Source organism: Thermobia domestica, chromosome 11 (assembly GCF_964235325.1).
Source record: "Thermobia domestica chromosome 11, izTheDome1.hap1.1, whole genome shotgun sequence".
Classification (NCBI taxonomy): domain Eukaryota; kingdom Metazoa; phylum Arthropoda; class Insecta; order Zygentoma; family Lepismatidae; genus Thermobia; species Thermobia domestica.
In genome coordinates, this window is record NC_137464.1 from 134,431,254 (window position 1) to 134,454,508 (window position 23,255).

At 37.4% G+C, this 23,255-nt stretch overlaps 1 protein-coding gene across 6 annotated transcripts in view; it reads left to right on the forward strand.

Annotated features, from left to right (window-relative positions):
* LOC145664457 (JNK1/MAPK8-associated membrane protein) overlaps positions 1-23,255 on the forward strand; it is a 287,534-nt gene that overhangs the window by 139,935 nt on the left and 124,344 nt on the right. For all 6 annotated transcript variants that reach the window (XM_081731149.1, XM_081731153.1, XM_081731154.1 and 3 more), the window contains one exon: positions 5,023-5,192. In XM_081731149.1, coding sequence (XP_081587275.1) covers positions 5,023-5,192 — 170 coding nt within the window. The remainder of the gene's footprint in view (positions 1-5,022; positions 5,193-23,255) is intronic.

The following is a 23,255-nucleotide window of genomic DNA, read 5'->3' on the forward strand; positions in this document are numbered from 1 at the left end:
ATAGAGGAAAGGAACAAAGCAAGACGGAAGATGATAGCTAATTGAGAGATATAAGGAACTAAGAACAATTGCCAATAAAATATGCAAGAAAAAGAAGAACAACTTGCTAAAGGACAAAATAACAGAAATTGAATTATTAAATCAACAGAGAGAAACAAAGAAATTCTATAATGCAATGAATAAACTCACAAGAAGTTACGAACCTAGACTAGAAGAATGCTGAAGTAAAAATGCAAAGATAATAGGAGGAGAAAAAGGAGATAATGGAAAGATGGGTAGAACATTTTCAAGAACAGCTAATTAGGAAAGAATATAAGGAAGAGGAGAGAAGACCAGCTACCAAGACAGGAGAAGAGATGGAAATAAACCCACCTACACTTGAGAAAATAGAAATAGTAATTATAAACATGAAAAATAACAAATCGCCTGGGGAAGACGACTTGGTAGCAGAACTATTTAAAACAGGGGGGAGAACAGTGCTGAAAGAAATGCATACATTAATAAAAATGATACGAAGTGAAGAGACAGTGCCAGACGAATGAAGAACAGAGTTAATCTGCCCCATCTTCAAAGCAGGAGATATGTTAGAATGTGCCAACTACAGGGGAATAACACTTCTCAACGTAGATATCTTATAAAATACTATCAATGGTGATACGTAACAGAGTGAAACAACATACGGAAGAAATAATAGAACATAATGTGGATTTATATACGATAGAGGCACAACGGACCAGTTATGTATATTAAGACAAATAATAGAGAAGCACTACGTATATCAGACTAATCTATACTTATTATTTGTGCATTTCAAGCAGGCCTTTGACAGTGTGAAAAGAGGAGCTCTCTGTACAGCTATGGAAGAGAGGTGCTTTTCCCAAAAGCTCATAAGATTAGTTAAAATCACTATGCAGGAAACAAAAGCGAAGATAAAAATTGTCACAAAGCTCAGTCAACCGTTCACCTTCAACACAGGAGTTAAACAAGGAGATAGTCTCTCGATGAGTCTGTTTATTATAGCGCTACATAAAGCCATAATGGAATTTGACACAGGTGGAACTATATTCACGAAAACAGTACAGATATGCGTCTACGCAAATGACGTAGCCATAATATCAAGAACAGTGAAAGATCTAAAAGAAGTGTATAAAAAGCTAGAAACAGAGGCAGCATACGTAGGACTGACAGTAAATGAGAAGAAAACAAAACGTATGATCATCTCAAAATCGGACAAAAGACTACAGAACCTGAAAATAGGAGAACTGGAATTCGAAGGAGTTACAAAGTTCAGGTACTTGAGATTGACAATAGACAACGAAAATAGAATCAGCGAAACAATTAGACAGAGTACAGGCTTACGGCTGTAGTACAGGAGTACAGGCAATAAGGCTTACTTCAGAAACGTCATGTTATTCCGAAATAAGCTATTGTCAAGGAATTCAAAAATTAAAATATATAAGACCTTGGTGAGACCAGTAATAACCTATGAAGCCGAGATATGGACAATGACTAAAACAGATGAAGAGGAACTGAGAAAGTTTGAAAGGAAAATCATCAGGAGAATATACGGGCCGATACGGGAAAACAACATTTGGAGAATACGAAACAACATGGAAATAAACGAGATATTAGAAGGACAAGATATAGTGAAGTATATAAAAGCGGAAAGATTAAGGTGGCTGGGACATGTCGAAAGAATGGAACGAGATAGGATGCCAAAGGGGATATTGCAGGAAAGAATGTACGAAGGAAGGAGAAGAGGAAGACCGAAAAGAAGATGGATAGATGACATAATATCAGATATGGCAACAATGAAAGTAAAAGGATGGAAGTGAAAGGAGGAAAATACATGACAGAAAGGAATGGAGGCGTATCGTCGAGGAAGCCAAGATCCACCCCGGGCTGTAGAGCTACTTGGTAAGGTAAGGTAAGTAAGGTATGTTGACCTTACTAATGAGATAAAACGTTGATTCATCAGTGAATATAACACGATTAAGAAAGTCATTTTCCTGCTGCAAAATTTTAATTGCGAAGTTGAAGCGTACAGCGTAGTAACTGGATTGAAAGTCTGTAATATTTGTAAGTAGTACGACCGCATATATAGGCGTCTTCTTCAGACTTTCCTATTATCATCATTGGCGTTGCAAGTTCACAATAGCCTTCCTAAGAGACTTTTTAAAACTTCGTAAGAAAGACTATCTAACGCATTCAACATTCTTCTCGCTCTTGGTCGTCCCGTACTTTTATCGTTACACAGACTGATCAGGCCATCGACAAACATTGTTGGTATTAGGGAGATCACGATTAAACTCCTTACGATACGCACGTTGAACTGTAACAACTGCTTTGCAACTAGCAAACTGCGAAACACAAAATGCCGTTTGTTGAGGATTTGCCATCTTTGTTAGTTCGCTTCTAAGCGGAAACAAAGGAAAGCTATTTGCGAGTATACTTGCAACTAAAACTACCTTTCATACTCTTTAATTTGAACCTACAAACAGGTTTGTACACCTCATCTAAGTGGTAATATAAAGAAATCAGAACACTGTATTCATTTATGTCCACTGGCAAGTTAACACTGTAAAACTCCTATCGAGTAATCTTAAATAGACTCCAGGTAAATACACCAGAATGCAAATTCTCACACTCCATGCTTTACACACTGTTTCTGGGTGAAACTCTTTCGATCTAAGCTCAACTGAGTTTCAACATTTCCTTTCATATAGCTACATCCAAAACTCGTATTTCTGAATTGTTTCTGTAACGACATAGTAACGTACTAGTTAGTTTTCTCGATGTATCAGGCAGGTGAAAATAAGGAGGCTAGATATATGTTGGCGTATATATAGTGACTATGTAGAGGCGGTGTTATGATTGGGGGCCTATGATTAGCTGAGGAAAACACTGGCTTCTAATTGGCTATTGTTGTGGTTACGAGAAATACCTTTGTTAAACGCCTGTTATTTGTTTATATTTTGTTACTGAAATTGGCCGACCAGATAGAACAGTTGTAACCCACCCATTGTCTCTATTGAGATTGTTGCTTTCCCATGAGATGAGAATAATAATGCTTCCTTTATTATTCTGTCCAAAAATTGCTGGATTTGGCCAATATGGTAGTATTGTAAAATCGATTCTGTGTCCCAGTCCTAAGCTATACTCTGTTCGTGGTGACTTTTCGGGTTGCTGAACTTTGATGTGGCTGTTGTGTTCTTTCCATCATTGTTGTGTGTTGCGTCCAGTTTGCTCTATGTATGACATGTCACGTTCACAAAATATACGATATAATCCAGGAGTGTCCATCCAGGTGCTGGTTGTCCTTCACTGGTCTGAGTAACGATCTGATGTTGGCTGGAGGTTGTCTTGACTTTTTCAATCCCTTTGTATTGGGAAGTGACGGCTCTTTTTATTGCCATATTGATATCCGTAGGAGTGTATCCATTCTCTTCTAGCGTCGAGCAAGATGACTGAATTTCTCTTGTAAACTTCCCTGCTCTGTAGGCCAAGTGTTTAGAACTGTAAGAAGATGTGACTTTTGACGACAGTTGCTTGCATTGAGATAAAGGTCCGTGTGTGTCGGCTTCTTATATACGCTGTATTCGAACCAGGTTTACGCGAATAAGAATATCAATAAAGAGAGCCATCTATTTCGCTCCAATTCCATGGCGAACGTGATCTGCGAGTGGCTACTGTTAGAAATTTCAGCAAATCCTGTAGCGTTTCAGGTGCAAATTCTACATGAAATACTTTCAGCATGAAACCCTTAACGCGGCAGTTTTTAATCTTTTTTAACAGATACGTTGATGATAGTTTTCTTATCTGGCCACATACACCTGAAATACTACGGTGTATGATGTAAAGAGCAACAGCTATATCAGACTTCAGCAACCCGGAAAGTGAGGACTAATAATCGATTGTACAAATACTCCCATAATATCCAAATGCAGCAATTTTTGGAACAGGATAATAAATAAAGCGATAGCCGTCTCACGTGAAAGTGTCAATCTCCATAGAGACAATTAGTTTCAACTCAGTCCTATCTGGTCGGCTCTTTTTAGCAACAACACAAAAAGCGTTAACAAAGGCACTACTTGTAATCACAACAGCAGCCAATCAGGAGCCAGCATTTTCCTCAGCCAATCACAGGCCCTCAATCATAGCTTCGCCTGTACATAGTCACTATGTATATGCCCATAAATCTCCATTCTCTTCATAGCAATCCATGAATATGAACGCAATGTCTATATTCGAAACGTAAGAAGTCAATATTTTTACCTGACTCATAGCCTGAGAAAACTTACTAGAATCATGTCGCCAGGAGAGATTAATTTTTTCTGCAGGATAGCGTACTACTTTATTTGTTCTTCTTTTATACACAATATTTCCATAAATCTGGGGTAGAAAAGGGGAATTAATCTTTCACTGTTAGCTTCTGAACGTCAACTAGAAACTGGCGAGTTGGAAGCTTGGTCAACCTCAACCTCAGTATTTGAACGCAAAGTTCCATTAACGTTGGTAATTATAAGATCGAGTGATTGCAAATTTGGTATGAATGATAGTGAGTGTGCTCATATTCCACTGGCGTCAACGAATGCGAGATCAGGCGAACACTATATTCATTCATTTTCCAAGTGTGAGGTGAGTGAAGGTGAAGCAAGATTGTTTCTTATGCATCAACCTTGTTCTTCACGTATGAATATGAAATAATTATTCATGAGGTTTAATCTCTAGACACTACCCCTCTCTCTATGAACTTCTAATTAAAGAGATTATTACGTCATTTCTTGCTCGTCTTGAAAACGATGTGCACATTGATTTTCTGTCAGACACAATACCTATAAATTTCTGATACTAAAGTAAAATGGAATATCTAAACGATCTTCCCATCTTTTCTAACTAAGAGATGCGATACAGTACCAAAGTACACCCTATAATGCTGTAATAAATACATTGGTATTGTAAGATTAGTTTACAATTGAGTTTAAAGTAGTTTGGAAAGTAAAATGTCCTTTTTATTTTCAGGTATACCATAGTATTTATATTTTATGCTTTAGCAGTTGTTTTGATGCTAATTATACGGCCGTGGTTGGTGAATCACTTTCTACCTAATTATGGAAAGATGTCAATTTACGCAGCGTTATACTTCTTCCCGATTCTTGCTGTTATACAGGCAATCTTTGGAGGATTAATCTGTGAGTAATTTAGACATAATTTTATGCACAACGCTTATTAATTATAAAATAATACATACCGTTCTTCAAGTGGACAATTACACACTCTCACGCATACACACACGCACGAAAATGCTATTGCTATAAACCCAGTGGGATCCAGGAGAATCCGGTTTGTTAACCCAAGTGGTGATTGCCAATTACAAAAATTCTTTCTATAGGAGATATTCCAGTAACAGGAACACCTATAAATTTTCCTTGACGTAACACTTTTAGTAATTCATCGTTAAACATTTTTAATCGGTGTTGATATGTATCAGTATTGTTGATATGCAATACTAGTGGCGTCTCGTGACAATTTTTCTGTAGTTCACAGCTGTCAAAATATTCTAATTCTATAATTGTTTCAGTATTCTAAATAAGCAAAACGATAAAATCAGTGAAGTTAACCATATACAGGGTGTTCATTTATTATGTAGCCAAAATCCACTGGTGAAATCCTCACACGTAAACAATAAAAAAAAAAAATCCATGTGAACATAAGGCAAAAAACGTGTTGTTTCAAAGTTGTGAGATGCCGAAATCGAGAAAATTGTAACTTTGAGGCTGCCTAGCTCGAAGCCTATGAGAGAGATCAAGTGCGGTTAAAGAACTATTAAAGGAACTAGTACACTCTATTTAAATACTTATGTTTCAGAGTTGGGTTGTACCGGTGCACGTAATTTTAGAGAGAGAGGTGGAAGAGCGGAACCTATATCACAGCTCTCTCTATAAAATCGGTTGCGCGATACGTCCCAACTCTGAAACATGGTTATTTAGATAGACAGTGTACCATTTCCTCTAGTATGTCTTTAACCATCTTTTATATCTATCATAGTTTTCGAGCTAAGCAGCCTCAAAGTTACAATTTTCTCGATTTCAGCATCTCGTAACTTTGAAATAACGCGTAATTCGCCGTATGTCCATATGGACGTTTTTTATTTTTTAGGCGTGAGGATTTCACCAGTGGATTGTGACTACTTAATAAATGAACACCCTGTATACTTACTAATAAAAAGTACCCATTCATAACAAATAGTCCATTTCATTTGTATATGAAATCAATTCTGCTGTTCCTCGGGACAACCAGTTTGTCAATATCTTTTTTGAAGTTTAATTTTTAGAATTTTTCTCTATTGATACTAGCTAATGCACTGAGATGATTCTGAATTATGGCATTTCTTTAAACGCTTTTATATATTTTAATGTAATAAAATAACTGAGTTTCTGAAGTGGACATATCAATATTCACTATGATTTTCACGAGTTCTTTGTGTGTGTGTGTGTGTGTGTGTGTGTGTGTGTGTGTGTGCGTGTGCGTGTGCGTGCGCGTTGGTGAACCCGACAGTCTTTGTAGGTCGATCGGACTACACAGCAGCACTGTGAGCAATTTTTGGAAAGCGAGCATTTTTTAGTGGTTGCTCGAAATGTTTTTTACTTTTAACGCATGCAGGACCCTTATAGGGGTCCCGCCGCGCGTTCTTTTGACTCCGCTCGTTTATACGGATACAGCCGGTTGTGTGTGTAAAGTGTGTGTTCAGACTGAAAAATTTCGTTTCTCGATCGGTGTGTATTCCGACGCAGTGCCATCTACGTGTGTGTTCCAAGCAGGAACTAGAGCAATTCAAACTCCCTGCACCTGCGTTCACCATTGTTGCCAATTAAGTATTTGTTGAAATATTAAAGAAAATTAGCAACTATAGCAGGGGAATTATTCACAGTAAGAACTAGGATATCAATATTACGTAAAAATAACCCTATGCCTAAAATATTTTTATTAGAACTGAGGGGAGGGAGACGTACGTATATATAAAAATCTATATTATAAAATTGAAAGTGACTATGTTTGTGACTCTTAATCTCTTGAACTACCTAAACGACCTCGATCAAATTTCCAACATATATGCGATTCTGACCTGGTAGTGTTTTTAGCTGTTTACTTTGACAGTAGAACTTAGGGGAGGGGGGGGAGGGGGTGATAGAAAAAATTAATAAAACTTAATAACTCTTGAACCAAAAGACCGATCTTGATCAAATTTTCAATGTAGATGAGGTTTGGGACTGGGATGACTTTTATCATTTCATTTTGACGGAGCAACATAGGGGAGAGGGTGGAGGGGGAAATTTATAAAATCAATAAATATAAAAATAAAAGTGATCATGTTTGTGAATTAATAACTTTTGAACCACCCGATCGATCTCAATCAAATTTTCAACATATATGAAATTCAAACAAGAGAAGTTTTTTATCATTTCATTTTGACAGTAGATTATAGAGGAGGGGCAGGGGGAAGGGAAAATATATGAAAATGAATAAAAAAACTCTTGAACCATCCTACCGATCTCGATCTAATTTTCAACATTGATAAGGTTTGGATCTGGGATGTTTTCTTCATTTCACTTTTACATTACAAAGAAGGGGAGAGGAGGGGAGAGGACAGATATATAAAAATAAATAAAACTTAATAACTCTTGAACCATTCAACCGATGTCGATCAAACTTTGAACATAGATAAAGTTCGGGCGTGGGATGTTTTCTTCATTTCATTTTTACAGTGCAACGAAGGGGAGGGGAAAGATATATGTAAAAAAGTAAAAAGAAGTGACTGTCTTTGTGACTTCAACACGCCTAAACCACCCGACCGATCTTTAAAAAGATCAACATAGGTGAGGTTCGGACCTGAGGTGCTTTTTGTCATATCACCTTAGGGGAGGGGAAGGAGAGGTAGAAATCTATAAAAATAAATTAAACTTAATAACTCTTGAACCAGTAAAATTTTCAACATATATGAAATTCAATCCTGGGAAGTTTTTTATCATTTCATTTTGACAGTTGATTTTGAGGGAGGGGCAGGGGGAAGAGGAAATATATGAAAATGAATAAAACTAAACTCTTGAACCACCCTACCGATATCGATCTAATTTTCAACATAGATAAAGTTTGGGCCTGGGATTCTTTCTTCATTTCACTTTTACAGTACAAAGAAGGGGAGGGGACAGATATATAAAAATAAATAAAACTTAATAACTCTTGAACCACTCAACCGACCTTGATCAAACTTTCAAGATAGGGTTCTGACATGGGATGTTTCTGTCAGTTAACTTTTACGGTCCAACGTAGGGGAGGGGGAGGGGGAGATTTATAAAAATCAATTCATATAAGACTAAAAGTGACTATTTTTGTAATTTAACCACTCTTAAACTATCCGATCGATCTCAATCAAATTTTCAAGATACAGGAGGTTCGGATCTGAAAACATTTGCAATTTTACTTTAGCGGTAGATCCTAGGGGAGGGGGAGGGGAGGGTGACATATAAATAAAAACTAATAAAACCTAATAACTTTTGAACTACCCAACCAATATTGATCAAATTTTCAACATATATGAGGGTCGGGCCTTGGGAGTTTTTTATCGATTCAGTTTGACGAGCCAACATAGCGGAGGGGGAGGGGGAGATATACGTAATAAAATAAAAATGACTGCCTTTGTGACTTCATAACTCTTGAACCACCCGACAGATCTCAATCAAATTTTCAACATACATGAGTTTTGGGGCAGGGATTGCTTTAAGCTATTCAGTTTTACGATGCAACGTAGGGGGAGGGGTAGAAATTTCAAAATGATCAGAAATGACCGAAATTATTGTTGAATCCATAGTTTTCGGGGTCGATGAGAGAAACAGTGACATTTCTGATTCTGTTTCAATCCAATTTCAACCCTGATAGTTTGGAGGGGTAGGATACAACGTAGTGGAGGGGGATAAACATTTAAAAATGATCGGAAGTGACTAATATTAGTGTCGAATCCATAGTTTTAGGAGTAGCTGAGATTAACAGTGACAATTTTGATGCCGTGTCTCAGCAAGGAGGAGGGGGAGGGGAGCTATATATAATAATGATCGAAAATGACCAATATTAGTGTGTAATCCATAGTTTTCGAGATCATTCAGAAGAACAGTGACATTTACGATCTGGTTTAAGTATAAAAACAGCAACGCCACTTGGGGAGGGAAAGAAAGAGATATATAAATATGATAGAAAATGGCCACTATCAGTGTCGAATTTATAGTTTTCTGGATCCCTTATATGAACAGTGGTAGTTTCGATCCCGTTTAAATCAAATTCAAACCCACAACTTGGGGAGGGGGAGATATTTAAAAATCATCGAAAATAACCGATATTTGTGCTGAATCCACATTTTTTGAGGTCGCTGAGTTGAACGGTGGCACTTCCGATGCCATGGCCCGCAACATGGGGTAGGTGAAATATATATATATATATATATATATATATATATATATATATATATATATATAAATGGTCAAAAATAACATACTACTGATGAATCTATAGTTCCTGCGGTCGCCGAAACGAACAGTGACATTTCTGATGCTGTTTACGTCAATTTTCAGCCCTGACACTTGGGGGATAAGGAGGGATGACATACATTAAAATGATCCTTAATGAGCAATATCAGTGTGCATTTAAATTACTTATTTCAACCGAGTGAAGTGGGTAATATATGCTGGTAAATCTATATATATAAAATTGAAGATCACTGTGACTCTAAATCTGCTGAACCGTCTGACGGATCTCGATCAAATTTGTAACATGGATGAGGTTCGAGGTGGGCTGGTTTTAGGCTATTCACTTTGATGGTAGAACTGAGGGTTGGGGGAGGAGGAAGGGTATAAAATAAATAAGACTTAATAACTCCCGAACAACTCGACCGATCTTGAACAAATTTTCTACATAGATGAGGTTCAGGCCTGGGATCGTTTCTATGATTTAAATTTGTCGGTGCAACGTATGGGAAGATAAGGAGGGGGAGATACATAAAAATCAATTTATATAAGAATGCAAGTGACTATTTTTGTAACTTAATAAATCTTGAACTATCCGACCGATCTCAATCAAATTTTCGAGTTACACGAGGTTCGGATTTGGAAACAATTTTGTAAATGGTAGATCCTAGGGGAGCGGGAGGGGAAGGGGACGTATGAATAAAAATTAATAGAACTAGTAACTTTTGAACCACCCAACCAATCTCGATCAAATTTTCAACATGTATGAGGGTCGGCCCCTGGGTATTTTTTTATCGTTTGACTGACAAGCCAGCATATGGAAGGGGGACGAGGAGATATATATATATGAAAATTAAAATAAAAATGAATGCTTTTGTGACTTCATCACTCTTGAACCACCATACCGATCTCAATCAAATTTTCAACATACATGAGTTTTGGTGCAGGAATTACTATATTCTATTCACTTTGACGATGCAACATAGGGGAGGAGGAGAAATTTGAAAATGATCAAAATGACCGATATTAGTGTTGAATTCATAGTTTTCGGGGTCGATGACAGAAACAGTGAAACTTCTGATGCTGTTTCAATCCAAGTTCAGCCCTGAGGGTTGGGGGGGAGGGTAGAACATAGGGGAGGGAAATAAACTTTAAAAAATGATTGAAAATGTCTAATATTAGTGTCGAATCCACAGTTTTCGGGATCATTCAGATGAACAGTGACATTTCCAATCCAGTTTAAATTCAAAATCAACCCCACAAGTTGAAGGACGGGGAGAAAGAGAGATAAAAATGATCGAAAATGGCCACCATCAGTATCGAATGTATAGGCTTTATTCTTATCTATCAGTATCAGTATCGAATGTATATGATTTTTTATAGGCTTTGTTCTGTCATTAGAATTGCTTGATCTTTGACTCCTGGACAAGGGTTGGCCCTACTCGCTTTTTGGACGTTTAAAATAGGTAGAAGCACAGTGCCTACGCTTTCTGCATATTGCGAAGTCCAGTATTTGATCTTCTGTTGTAGATTTTGTGGGAGGTATTGTGGTGACCCCTGATTCCTCTATACTTCTCCCCGTTTTAATAGTTTGTTTTGCTTCATCGCTGATTCCCTTAATTCCCCTTTCTATTTTGGTTATGCAAACTGGTTTGTGCAACTATTAAATAGGGCTCTGCCATTTTATTGGCCAGGGAAGAAACATCGTTTTAAACAGTAGTTTTCTCCTGGTGTGGAGATTCTACGACGTCGATGTTAGACTTCTGATCTTCTTTTCCTAGTTGTGGCGCTGATATTGAAGTATGTAATAGCAGAGAGGATTATATTGAAAAATAGGATTTTGTCTAGGTACTGCTAAATTGACATTAACTTTATCCTGTAATGATTCAAGAGACTGAGGTAGTACATTTATGTATATACAAGTATAGTGCGACAATAATATATCAAATTGTTTTTCGGTTTTTTTTTTTTTTTTTTTTTTTTTTTTTTTTTTTTAATAGAGAAATGAAAACTGCACCGAAACAAATATGTCTATAAGCTTCTTCGTTGCTAAGCGGTTATCGTGCGCGCTTTTGGAGTGGGAGACCCGGGTTCGATTCCCGGCGGAGCTCATGTGTTTCGGATTCCACGTTAATCAGTAGTTCTCTTCTCATATAGCCTCGCTGCTGAAAGGAATGTTAAACTCAAAATCAACTAAACTGAAAGTATATGTCTATCAAGTGGCTAGAACAAATATCAGTAGCTGAGGAGTAACAGTTACACATTATTATTATTATTATTATTATTATTATTATTATTATTATTATTATTATTATTATTATTATTATTATTATTATTATTATTATTATTATTATTGAATAGAATCTTGCAATTAGGTTTTGTTCCATGCAGATGGGAAAGTCAATTACGAAATCTCATAGGTAGTAATATAATTCTTACATGAAGCATTGTGTAGCATTTGAGTTGCGCAATATTTCGAAGTCAGTGATTCTTTGAAGCATGTCGGTAAGACAGAAAACCGAGAGAACAATGGTGCACATGTAGAAGCCTGGGATCAAGTTTTGTTGGTCACTAATTTTGGATTCCAATGGTCTCGCTATTCTCTCATTAAATTCTGCTCTTTTCGCTTTATTGTTTTATATTCTTTTTTGTTTTGTGGTATTCTTGCCGTTTAGTACTTCATTTTCGACGTTATAACAAAAATATTAAATTCGGTGGTACGAATAGTTGAGTTAAGTTGATTTTGAGTTTAACATCCCTTTCAGCAGCGAGAGTAAATGAGACGGGAACTACTGATTAATATGGACTCCGAACCACATGAGCTCTCACCGGGAATCGAACCCGGGTCTCCCACCTGGTATGAATAATGTATCCTGTCTCGTATTCCTTGTAGGCATATAATATTGTTCTCCCGCTGGCCTTGTAGCTAGCACGTGCCTCTTTGGTCACATGGTCTCATGGAAGCAATAATAAAATATACAGCTTCGGTGCTGGAAAGAAACACTAAACTTCATCGAACAAACAGATATAACCCTACTTTAGTCTCGCCATCCCATTTCAAAATGAAATGAAATCTTACAGTTTAACGTTCCACGATTATGCCCGTTAGGTTAAGGGAGGCGATGATTAAGGCAAGTGAATGACGATGGAATAATTAGTGGAATGAGAGTATGGAAGGAAATGGGAGTATTCGGAGAAAACCCATGGAAACGATTTTTTCCACCACAAACTAACTTCTCCGGGGATTGAATCAATGCACTATTCCATTTGAAATAAAATCAAATTTCTAGTTTTATATCCCTTGGTTACCCTCTATAGCTTATAATCGAAGGGTGATTAATGAGAGTGAATGATTATGAAATAATTGGTGGAAAGGAGAATGTGGAAAGAGATTGGAGGACCCAAGAAAGTCAACGGCAATTATCCATGTGATTCATTTGCTACAAAGTTAACTAGTGTTTAAAGCAATTGCTCTAATTGCATTACTCACATTTACTCACTGAACTCACATTTTACACATTTTACACACAATATCTTTGTTTGTTTGTGTCTTCGTTTGTTACAGTTACTCGTTTTGCAAATGCCCAGTTGTTTTGGGTGCTCACTTGTACGTACCCAGTCAAGGTCGAGATACTGCATTCTGGTGCCTCTGGAAATGTAGCTTTATCGCTGGCGCAACTTTTGGGAGCGTATCAGGAAAATAGCTCCATTAGTAAAGCAGATATGAGTGCATACTCTTTTTTCCTATGGCCCAGCTTGCATACACCTTTTGGAGGGTGCACAAACAGGTAGGTGTGTGTGTGTGTGTGTGTGTGTGTGTGTGTGTGTGTGTGTGTGTGTGTGTGTGTGTGTGTGTGTGCGTGTGCGTTGGTGAACCCGCCAATCTTTGTAGGTCGATCGGCTACAGAGCAGCACTCTGAGCAATTTTTGCAAAGCGAGCATTTTTTAGTGTTTGCTCGAAAAGTTTTTTACTTTTAACGCGTGCAGGACCATTATAGGGGTCCCCCCGCGAGTTCTTTTGACTCCGCTCGTTTATACGGATACAGCCGGATTGTGTGTGTAAAGTGTGTGCTCAGACTGAAAAATTTCGTTTCTCGATCGGTGTGTATTCCGACGCAGTGCCATCTACGTGTGTATTCCAAGCAGGAACTAGAGCAATTCAAACTCCCAACGGCTGCGTTCACCATTGTTGCCAATCAAGTATTTGTTGAAACGTTAAAGAAAAATAGCAACTATAGCAAGGAATTTTTCACAGTAAGAACTCGGATATGAATATTACGTAAAAATAACCCTATGCCTAAAATGCTTTTTTTACTAGAGCTGAGGAGAGGGAGAGGGGAGGGAGACGTGTGTATATAAAAATATATCTATATATATAAAATTGAAAATCACTATGTTTATGACTTTAAATCTGCTGAACCGCTTGATCGATCTCAATCAAATTTGTAACATGGATGAGGTTCAAGGCCGGGCTGGTTTTAGGCTATTCACTTGGATGGTAAAACTGAGGGGGGAGGGGGAATGGGTATAAAAATAAATAAAACTTAATAACTCCCGAACCACTCAACGGATCTTAATCAAATTTTCAACATAGATGAGGTTTAGGCCTGGGATTTTTTCTATAATTTTAAATTGACTGAGCAACGTATGGGAGGAGAAGGAGGGGAGGTATATAAAAATCAATTTATATAAGACTGAAAGTGACTATTTTTGTAACTTAATAAATCTTGAACTATCCGACCGATCTCATTCAGAGTTTCAACATACATGAGATTCGGATCTGGAAATATTTTTGTAATTTCACTTTAACGGTAGATTCTAGGGAAGGGGGTGGGGAGGGGGACATGAATAAAAATTAATAAAACTAATAACTTTTGAACCACACAACCAATCTCGATCAAATTTTCAACATGTATGAGGGTCGGGCCTTGGGTGCCTTTTATCGTTTCACTATGACGAGCCAGTATAGAGGAGGGGGAGGGGGAGATATATGTAAAAAAAAAAAAAAATAAAAATGACTGTCTTTGTGACTTTATCACTCTTGAATCACCCGACCAATCTCAATCAAATTTTCAACATGCATAAGGTTCGGATGTGGAAACATTTTTGTAATTTCACTTTAACGGTAGATCCTAGGGAAGGGGGTGGGAGGGGAACATGAATAAAAACTAATAACTTTTGAACCACCCAACCAATCTCGATCAAATTTTCAACATGTATGAGGGTCGGGCCTTGAGTGCTTTTTATCGTTTCACTATGACGAGCAAGTATAGATGAGGGGAAGGGGGAGATATGTGTAAAAAAAAATAAAAATGACTGTCTTTGTGACTTCATCACTCTTGAACCATCCGACCAATCTAAATCAAATTTTCAACATGCATAAGGTTCGGATGTGGAAACATTTTTGTAATTTCACTTTAACGGTAGATCCTAGGGAAGAGGGAAAGGAGGGGAACGTATGAATAAAAACTAATAAAACTAATAACTTTTGAACCACCCAACCAATCTCGATCAAATTTTCAACATGTATCAGGGTCAGACCTTGGGTGTTTTTTATCGTTTCACTATGACGAGCCATCATAGGGGAGAGGGAGGGGGAGATATATGTAAAAAAATAAAAATGACTGCCTTTGTGACTTTATCACTCTTGAACCATCCGACCGATCTCAATCAAATTTTCAACATACATGAGTTTTCGGGCAGGGATTAAGGATACTCACTTTGACGATGCAACGTAGGGGAGGGGGAAGGAGGAGAAATTTAAAAATGATCAAAATGACCAATATTAGTGTGGAATCCATAGTTTTTGGGATCGATGAGAGAAACAGTGACACTTCTGATGCTGTAACAATCCAAGTTCAGCCCTGATAGTTGAGGAGGGGGCAGTTGCAACGTAGGGGAGGGGAATAAACATTAAAAGTGATCGGAAATGGCTAATATTAGTGTCGAATCCATAGTTTTAGGATTTGCTGAGATTAACAGTGACAATTTTGACGCCGTGTGCCGCAGCACGGTTGAGGGGAGGATGAGTTGTATATAATAATGATTGAAAATGACCAATATTAGTGTCTAATCCATAGTTTTCGGGATCATTATGATGAACAGAGACATTTCCGATCCGGTTTAAATCCAAAATCAGCTCCACAAGTTGAAGAAGGGGGAGAAAGAGATATATTAAAAATGGTCGAAAATGTCCACTATCAGTAGAATTTATAGTTTTCTGGGTCGCTTAGATCAGCAGTGATACTTTCGATCCCGTTTAAATTCAGATTCAAACCTTGAACTTGGTTGAGGGGGAGTAAAACGTTTAAAAATGGTCGAAAATGGCAGATATTAGTGCTCAATCCACATTTTTGGAAAAAATGAAATGAAATTTTGAGTTTTACGTCCCACGGTTATGCCGATTAGGCTAAAGGAGACGGTGATAATGAGTAATGAATGAAATGGTGGAATGAAGAAAGTGGGAGGAAACGGGAGAACCCCGAGAAAACCCACGCACACGGTGTTTGTCCACCACAAAGTTCACTTGGCGGGAGCAGGGTCACATTTTTGGGGTCGCTCAGATGGACAGTGATACTTCCGATGACATAGGCCGCAACAAGGGGGAGGGGGATATAATGATTCGAAATTAGTGTTGAATCTATAGTTTCTGGGATCGCCGAGATGAACAATGACACTTCGTATGGTGTTAATTCCAAATTCAGCCGCGCGTCTTCTGAGAGGGGGAGAGGGAAATAAAAAATAACCCATATTAGTGTCGAATCCATAGTTTCCTGGGTCACTGAGATGACCGGTAACACATCCAATGCCGTGCCGCACAACATGAAAGAAGAGGAGGGGGATATATATATATATATATATATATATATATATAAATGTTCAAAATTATCCGACACTAGTGTCGGATCCGTAGTTTTTAGGGTCGCTGAGATGAAGAATGACACTTCCGATCGACACTGAAACCAAACTCAGGCCCGTAGCTTGGGAGATAATGAAATGATCGAAAATGATTAATATTAGCGTCGAATACGTGGTATTCGGGATCGCCGAGGTGATCAATAATCTTTCCGATGCCGTTTAATTCGATGCCATTAAAAACGAAAACAGCATATTTCACGGATACAGAACACGTGAGACACGGAATTGTGCATTTAAATTTTCATTTCACCCAGCGAAGCGGGTATATACTAGTAAAACCTCATAACTTTGGAATCACCAAAACGATCTCATTCAAATTTTCAACATGGATGAAGTTCGGACCTGGGATGACTTTTATCATTTTAGTTTGACGGTCCAATGTAGGGAGGGGAAGAGAGTGTATCAGACCACCAGTCTTAGACATTTTTCTCAGCTTCTAGTGCACGTAGACGCTGGAAACAAAAAATGAATGACCAAATGGTACATGAAGAATCAAATGGTGATACTTCCATATCCAGTGGCGTAGCGGGAATACACCAAGGGGGTCAACACCAAAATTTTTAATGGAAAATGGTATCAATTTCGATTTTTTAGAAGTAATATTGAAAAAGAATTAACTTTTACGGGAAACACTTTTCGTTAAATTCTACGGTTTCGGATCTACGTCTATTATTTGTTGTATTGCTACTATCAGACAACCCGGTAAACTCATTTTTCTGTTCATAGTGCACGGAGACACTTCAAACAGAAAATGAATGACTAAATCGTATCTGAAGAATAAAATGGTGATACTCCCATATCCAGTGGCGTAGCGGGAATGCATCAAAGGGATTAACTCCAAAATTTTTAATGGAAACTGGTATCAATTTCGACTTCTTTGAAAGTATTACTGATAAAGAAACAACTTTTACGGGAAACACTTTTGGTCATATTCTACGGTTTGGTATCTACTTATGTTATTTGTTGAATTGCCACTTCAGACCAATTGCCATCTCAGTCATTTTCCTCTGTTCGTAGTACACGCAGACACTTCAAACAACAAAAAACTGAATGACCAAATCGTACGTGAAGAATCAATGGTGATGCTTCTATATCAATTGGCGTAGCGGGGATACATCCACGGTGGTCAACTCCAAAATTTCAAATGGAAATTGGTATCAATTTCGATTTCTTTGGAAGTATTATTGAAATAGAAACAACTTTAACGGGAAACATTTATCGTTAAATTCTGCGGTTCGGGATCTACGTCTGTTATTTGAAGTTGAATTGCTACTATCAGTCCACCGGCACAGGCATTTTTCTCTGTTCGTAGTGCACGTAGACACTTAAAAAAAAAGGATTCAAACTGGACCAGTAGTGTGCGTTGTGTATGCTGACATCTCCATTACTCTTGAATGTTGCTACATCCGTCCACAGAATGTCCCGGTGGAAACATGGGTTTCCTGGCACTCATCCACTGACAAAACTAGACGGATATGTAAATCTTGTTCTCGGAGTTCCTGATTCAGATGAACATGGTCAAAATGGAGCACGTTGTTGAGCAGAATCCTCCAAACCGTCATGTTGCTTATCGCAGCATCCCTGGCGAATCGTGTTTTCGAGATTTGGGGAACCACATGGACTGCAGCAAGGATGCCGGGAGACCGTTTATCCTAAACACGGCGCCTGATCTGCTGACGTCTTTGTGTTGAGAAGGGACATGCCCAGTCCTCTGCACACCAAGTGCAAGACGAAACGCTTTCCTCAACTGCCCAGCACGATTGAGAAACCGTTGATCATATAGCCGCGCAGCCTCGCGATAATTCTCCCGACTTCACTCAATACTATTAACATATCAAAAGCTACGATATTCGAAAACATCGTTTGAGTTCCCTCAAGCACACGAAATAATAGGCAATAGGAGCCGAAATCAACAAACATTCAACACTTTATCTTTCAACTACAAACAACAAATATTCAACTGTTTTATATCAGAACTTTTTTTCCGTTTTCTTCTCCTTCTACTTTGTCAGATGGCACTTTATTAATGTATTTTTCGCTCCTAATAACCATCATACAAAAATTTCTCCCTTTTCACTCCTTTTTGCAGCTTCTTTCCCTCTTAACCCCCGTCTTCACCTGTATCTCATTCTTATGTGCAGGTGTAGCTTTGGCGCACGACACTTTGAACTATTTACATGTAAAATTCAATTCTTTGTATGGATAGGCATGTTTATAAGGAACAAATGGCGACAGAATGAAATACAAAGTAATACTCTGTATTATAGGTTTACAAGTGTAGTGTTCTAGTATAAAATGATCACAAGTGATTTACGCCGGATATAATAAGTGAGTGTATATAAAAGATGGCACTATTAGATGTTATTTTCCACTGGCAGCATATTTTTGCACAATGTAATAAACCTGTATTTTATATGTTCAAGTGCAACGTTACTGGAAAAAAATTACAAGTGCTATTGAAATTCGTACCATTGACAAAACCCATTCCTTTTCATCTTGGCTTGCGCACATATCCCCGACTGCTGACAGACTTGTTCCTTTCGGACGCACTCCCGCGCTAGCGTACGGACCCACCAGCTTTATTCTTCCCTGACCCGAGTGGATAGCATTCGTGTTTTAATGGCCACCTAAGGCAGGTTGGTTTGAGTTTTTGCACTATAATATTTAATTATTCATCCCTGTATTTTATCTATGCCAAGTGAGACATTTTCATGTCGCCAAGGGAAACCTTTTAGGGGATAATAAGAAGGAAATTAGTAAAAGAATTATAATTTTTAACAATTGTTTCTAGTGGTGCGCCAAAAGTAAACTTGTACGCATTCCTTTTCTCTCTGACTCTCTTTTTCACCTGTGTCTCAACGGTTTGCTTTAATTCTTCAGACTTCCATCCATCATCTTTTTGTATCATTTCTTTATACTTATCCTCTACATCTTTTTTCTTGACTAATCCCTTTATATCTTCGCCTTCTCTTTTATTTTTACACATTCTTATTATTTTACTATCTACATTTCTGTATTGTTTTCTTCTGTTTCCTTCTTTCGTAACTTTATTTTCTGTTCTCACCTGTTTACCATATTTGTTTTGGACTTCTATTATTTGTATTCTTTCCTTCTATTATTGTTGACCTTGTACGTATTCCCTGACTCATACTAAGGTATTCCATTTCTACTATCTGTTTGTCGGTGTGTCTACAGACCTGATTCCTCTGTTATCGATTTTCTGGTTCAAGATTCTCGTGTTTAACCTCTGAATTTCGTTTTACCAATTAAATTCGATTAATTACTAGTGAACATATTTTCTTCTCTGTATTGGCTACCTGAATGGAGCTTAACATAAAATCTCCACTGAACTAAAATTTCGTTCATCTTCTACATTCGTATTTGCTTCTGTCATCTAATTCTTCTGTAATTCAGTAAGGATGAAGATCTTGTCTTCCTTCTGAATATCTTCATCAGGCAACTCATTGATTCTTCTTATGTACCTATTTGTATACCTTTTTGACAATAGTGTGCAAAATGATTATATTCGTTGCAATCCCTACATTGTGCGCTCCTAGCTGAACATTGATATCTAAAATGTTTTCCACATGCTAAACAACCATATTGATAACATCCATATTTTCCTGTGATTGATTCAGAACGAAATCTATTGATTTTATATAGTTTGTCCTGGTAGATATTTGTATCTTTGGTTGGTCTTTTGCGACATTCACTTGTAGCGAGAAAAAATGCTTTTGTACACTGATTTAACAATGCACATCGCATAGATATAGCAAATCATGTAGCAATACTGCAAGGGGAAGTAACCATGTTTTGTGAATTTTATTCAAGAGTGGAAGAAGTGAATCTAGCTGCTCTCACTGTATTATTGATCTTCATTTGGGCCTAATTATCTGTTCTATACTAGCAACCTGTGCTGAATGGATACAAAATCATTGAAAACATGGTCGTCCCTGCATCAGGATTCATAAAACTCGTAGTGCCTTAACAAGGCGGAAGGGTGGTGTAAGGGAGCACTGCCTCCGCCAATTTCAGGAGGGGACTTGACTGGTGTCCAACTTTTTGTTTTGCACAAATTAGTACCTAACTCAAGAGTGCTTAGCATTTTCCGAAAGTAAACCTGGAAATATAAACATGTGAATATTAGTTCACCTTTTTAGGGGAAAGGAGGTAGCCCCAGACATTTTAACACATTGAACTGCCTCTTGGTAAAAAGATGTAAAATTGCCCCGAAATAAGCCTGAAATATGGAATGTGAACTTTATTAACAAACTGAACGTATCGACATAAATGCTAAAATAATGAAATAGACAAATGGCAATACAGATCGCTAAATTTCACATATTTGGAATATTGGCGAGCACTAAGGAACACGTAAGATGTTTGAAAAACATCATATTCTACACCTAGAAGGAACAATAAGAAAACCTATCCACGAAGCTAATAGTGGTAGCGTGTAATGGATATCTGTTGACTCAATTGAGGCGCAGTTTCATGAACCCAGCCATCGCAGGATTCACACTGCACCCAGCATTCATTGAACGTTTCACCATAAATTATACATTTAGTGGGGCTTTCTTGTTAATATTTTCTCGTTGTCTGTGTAGTGGTTCATTAGCTTCTTGTGACCTTACTTTGCTACTTCATTTCCTAAAATCACTTTTTTTTTCAATTTGCCTCTTATATGGAATCGCGCTTTACTCAGTTCTTCTGGTGCGTGACGCTAAACGTCTCTTGCGATTTTCCGTCAATGATTATAACTGTTCACTAATGGAGAGCTCTTTACTAGTTGATGGACGAGTAGATTCTGATTTCTCGGCCATATGTGGAGAACAAGGATTCGCTGCAGACGATAAACAAGAAGTATCCCCATTTTCCTTAACCTCTAATGAAGTTGAACATTGTGGGTCTTTAGAGGTAGATCTAGTGTATCATCTTGCAACACGAATCAAGTTTGCGGGGAGATAGTAGGGTTTGTAAATATCTGAGGGTTCAGTGAATATATTCCGGTGCACGCAAATCTATTGAGAGCAATATCCATGCGACACACGTTTCAATATGCCTCTGGAACAAGTTTAAAGCCGTAAATTAGTTTGAAATAAATAATTGCTAGCTTATTTTCAGATCGGTGTTATGGTTGCAACGACAGTAGCAACTAGAGATGCAAAAAAGCCGGCTTTTTTGAATTTATGGTTTTTTTCACATAAACAGCCGGCTTTTTTGGGAAAAAACGAGAATTTTGGAAATTTTGGCTTTTTCTATTTTCATGATTTTTCTATCTAAATAGCTTTCTTATAGTATATCCTATAGTTAGATAAGAATTCCATGACCTAAATGCCATATTTCGCTCTGAAATTCACCATCAAGATGGATGGAGCACATGTTTTACGATTTAAGCTAACATGAAGAATGTAGTATTTGAGGGCAATTTTTTAGGCAATTTGACTTTATTTTAACTTTTGATTTATCAACATTTTTTTCTTCTCTAAATCATTTTAGTTTGTCATCCGTGTTTCATTTCTAAGAGCTTAGTACTCTAGCTTCTAGCGCAAAAGTTAAACTTATGTTTTTCTTTATATTCGTCAAAGCGTACGTTTTTCAATATATCCGTCAAACCGTACTTCCACATTTCTGTTATACTGTAGCTCTGCAACGATTTAGAAATAATTTTCCGGATACAATTTTGAATACTAATTTATACAAATAATCAGTAGCGGATTGAGAAAAGTACTTTGGGAGGGGTTTCTCTGATTGTTTCGTTTTCTAAAATGTCCTAATTTTATTTGGGGGGAGCTTGAAGCTTATGAGTACAGGCATAATATTTCGTTTCGTTGATATATTTAGCGATAATCTTCCGAATACAACCTTGAAGATCATTTTATACTGAGAATCAGTGGCGGATTTGGAAGAGTATTTTGAGAGGGGATTTTCTTACTAATGTTTAGTTTTTCTAAACATTCGTAATTTTTATTTGACGGGAGCTTAAAGTTTATGAGTAAAGGCATAACTAATAGATATTTCCTTTGTTTTAGACCTTCCGTAATTTTGGGAACAGGCTTCAGTCCGAAAGAACACCCCTCTAACCTTCGCAAAACAGTCACTGCTGGTAATTAGTAATAATAACGCAAGGAAGTCAGCCAACTCACAGTACACGCACTATTTCTACTTCACAGATAGAATGCAGAAAAGCTTTGTCAGAATGCTCGAATGCTGGGTTGAATCCCGAACTTCCCGATAGAAGCGCAAAAGCTCCACTCAGTCATGTTTGTTGTGCAGTTGTATTTATCTTAACTTAAATATATTCCATAGTCCTTTTTTTGGTGGTGGTGGGGTGGGGAGAGTTCCGTCATGATATGAAGGATGTGAGCCAAGAACATGGTAACCAACAAATTTTCAATTGCTGAGTTATGCAGCAGATAGACAGCAACGCATACCACTTCGTTCAGTCCTTCATGTATAGTATTATGTGAAAAATCAGCTTTCCAACTTTCAAAATGCATTGTGCAGCAGAAAATCTCTAATTTCTTAAAATAGTAAAATTGTGGGTTACCATGTTCTTGCCTCATACCCTTCATATGTTGAATCGCTCTTGTTAAAAATTCAAAAAACTTGAGGACTGAGTAAACCGTAATGGTGGTTATAGAAAACTATAGCATTTCAAGAATATACAGAACCAAAAGCTCTAGCTGGGCAGCCTTTAAGTGTATCATATAAATCTAAGTATTTCTCTTATGTTTTATTTTAATTTTATTTTGTTCCAAAAAGAGGGTATGGAATATTTTGAAGTAAAAATACTACATAGAATTTTGCTAGTTCTTTGTG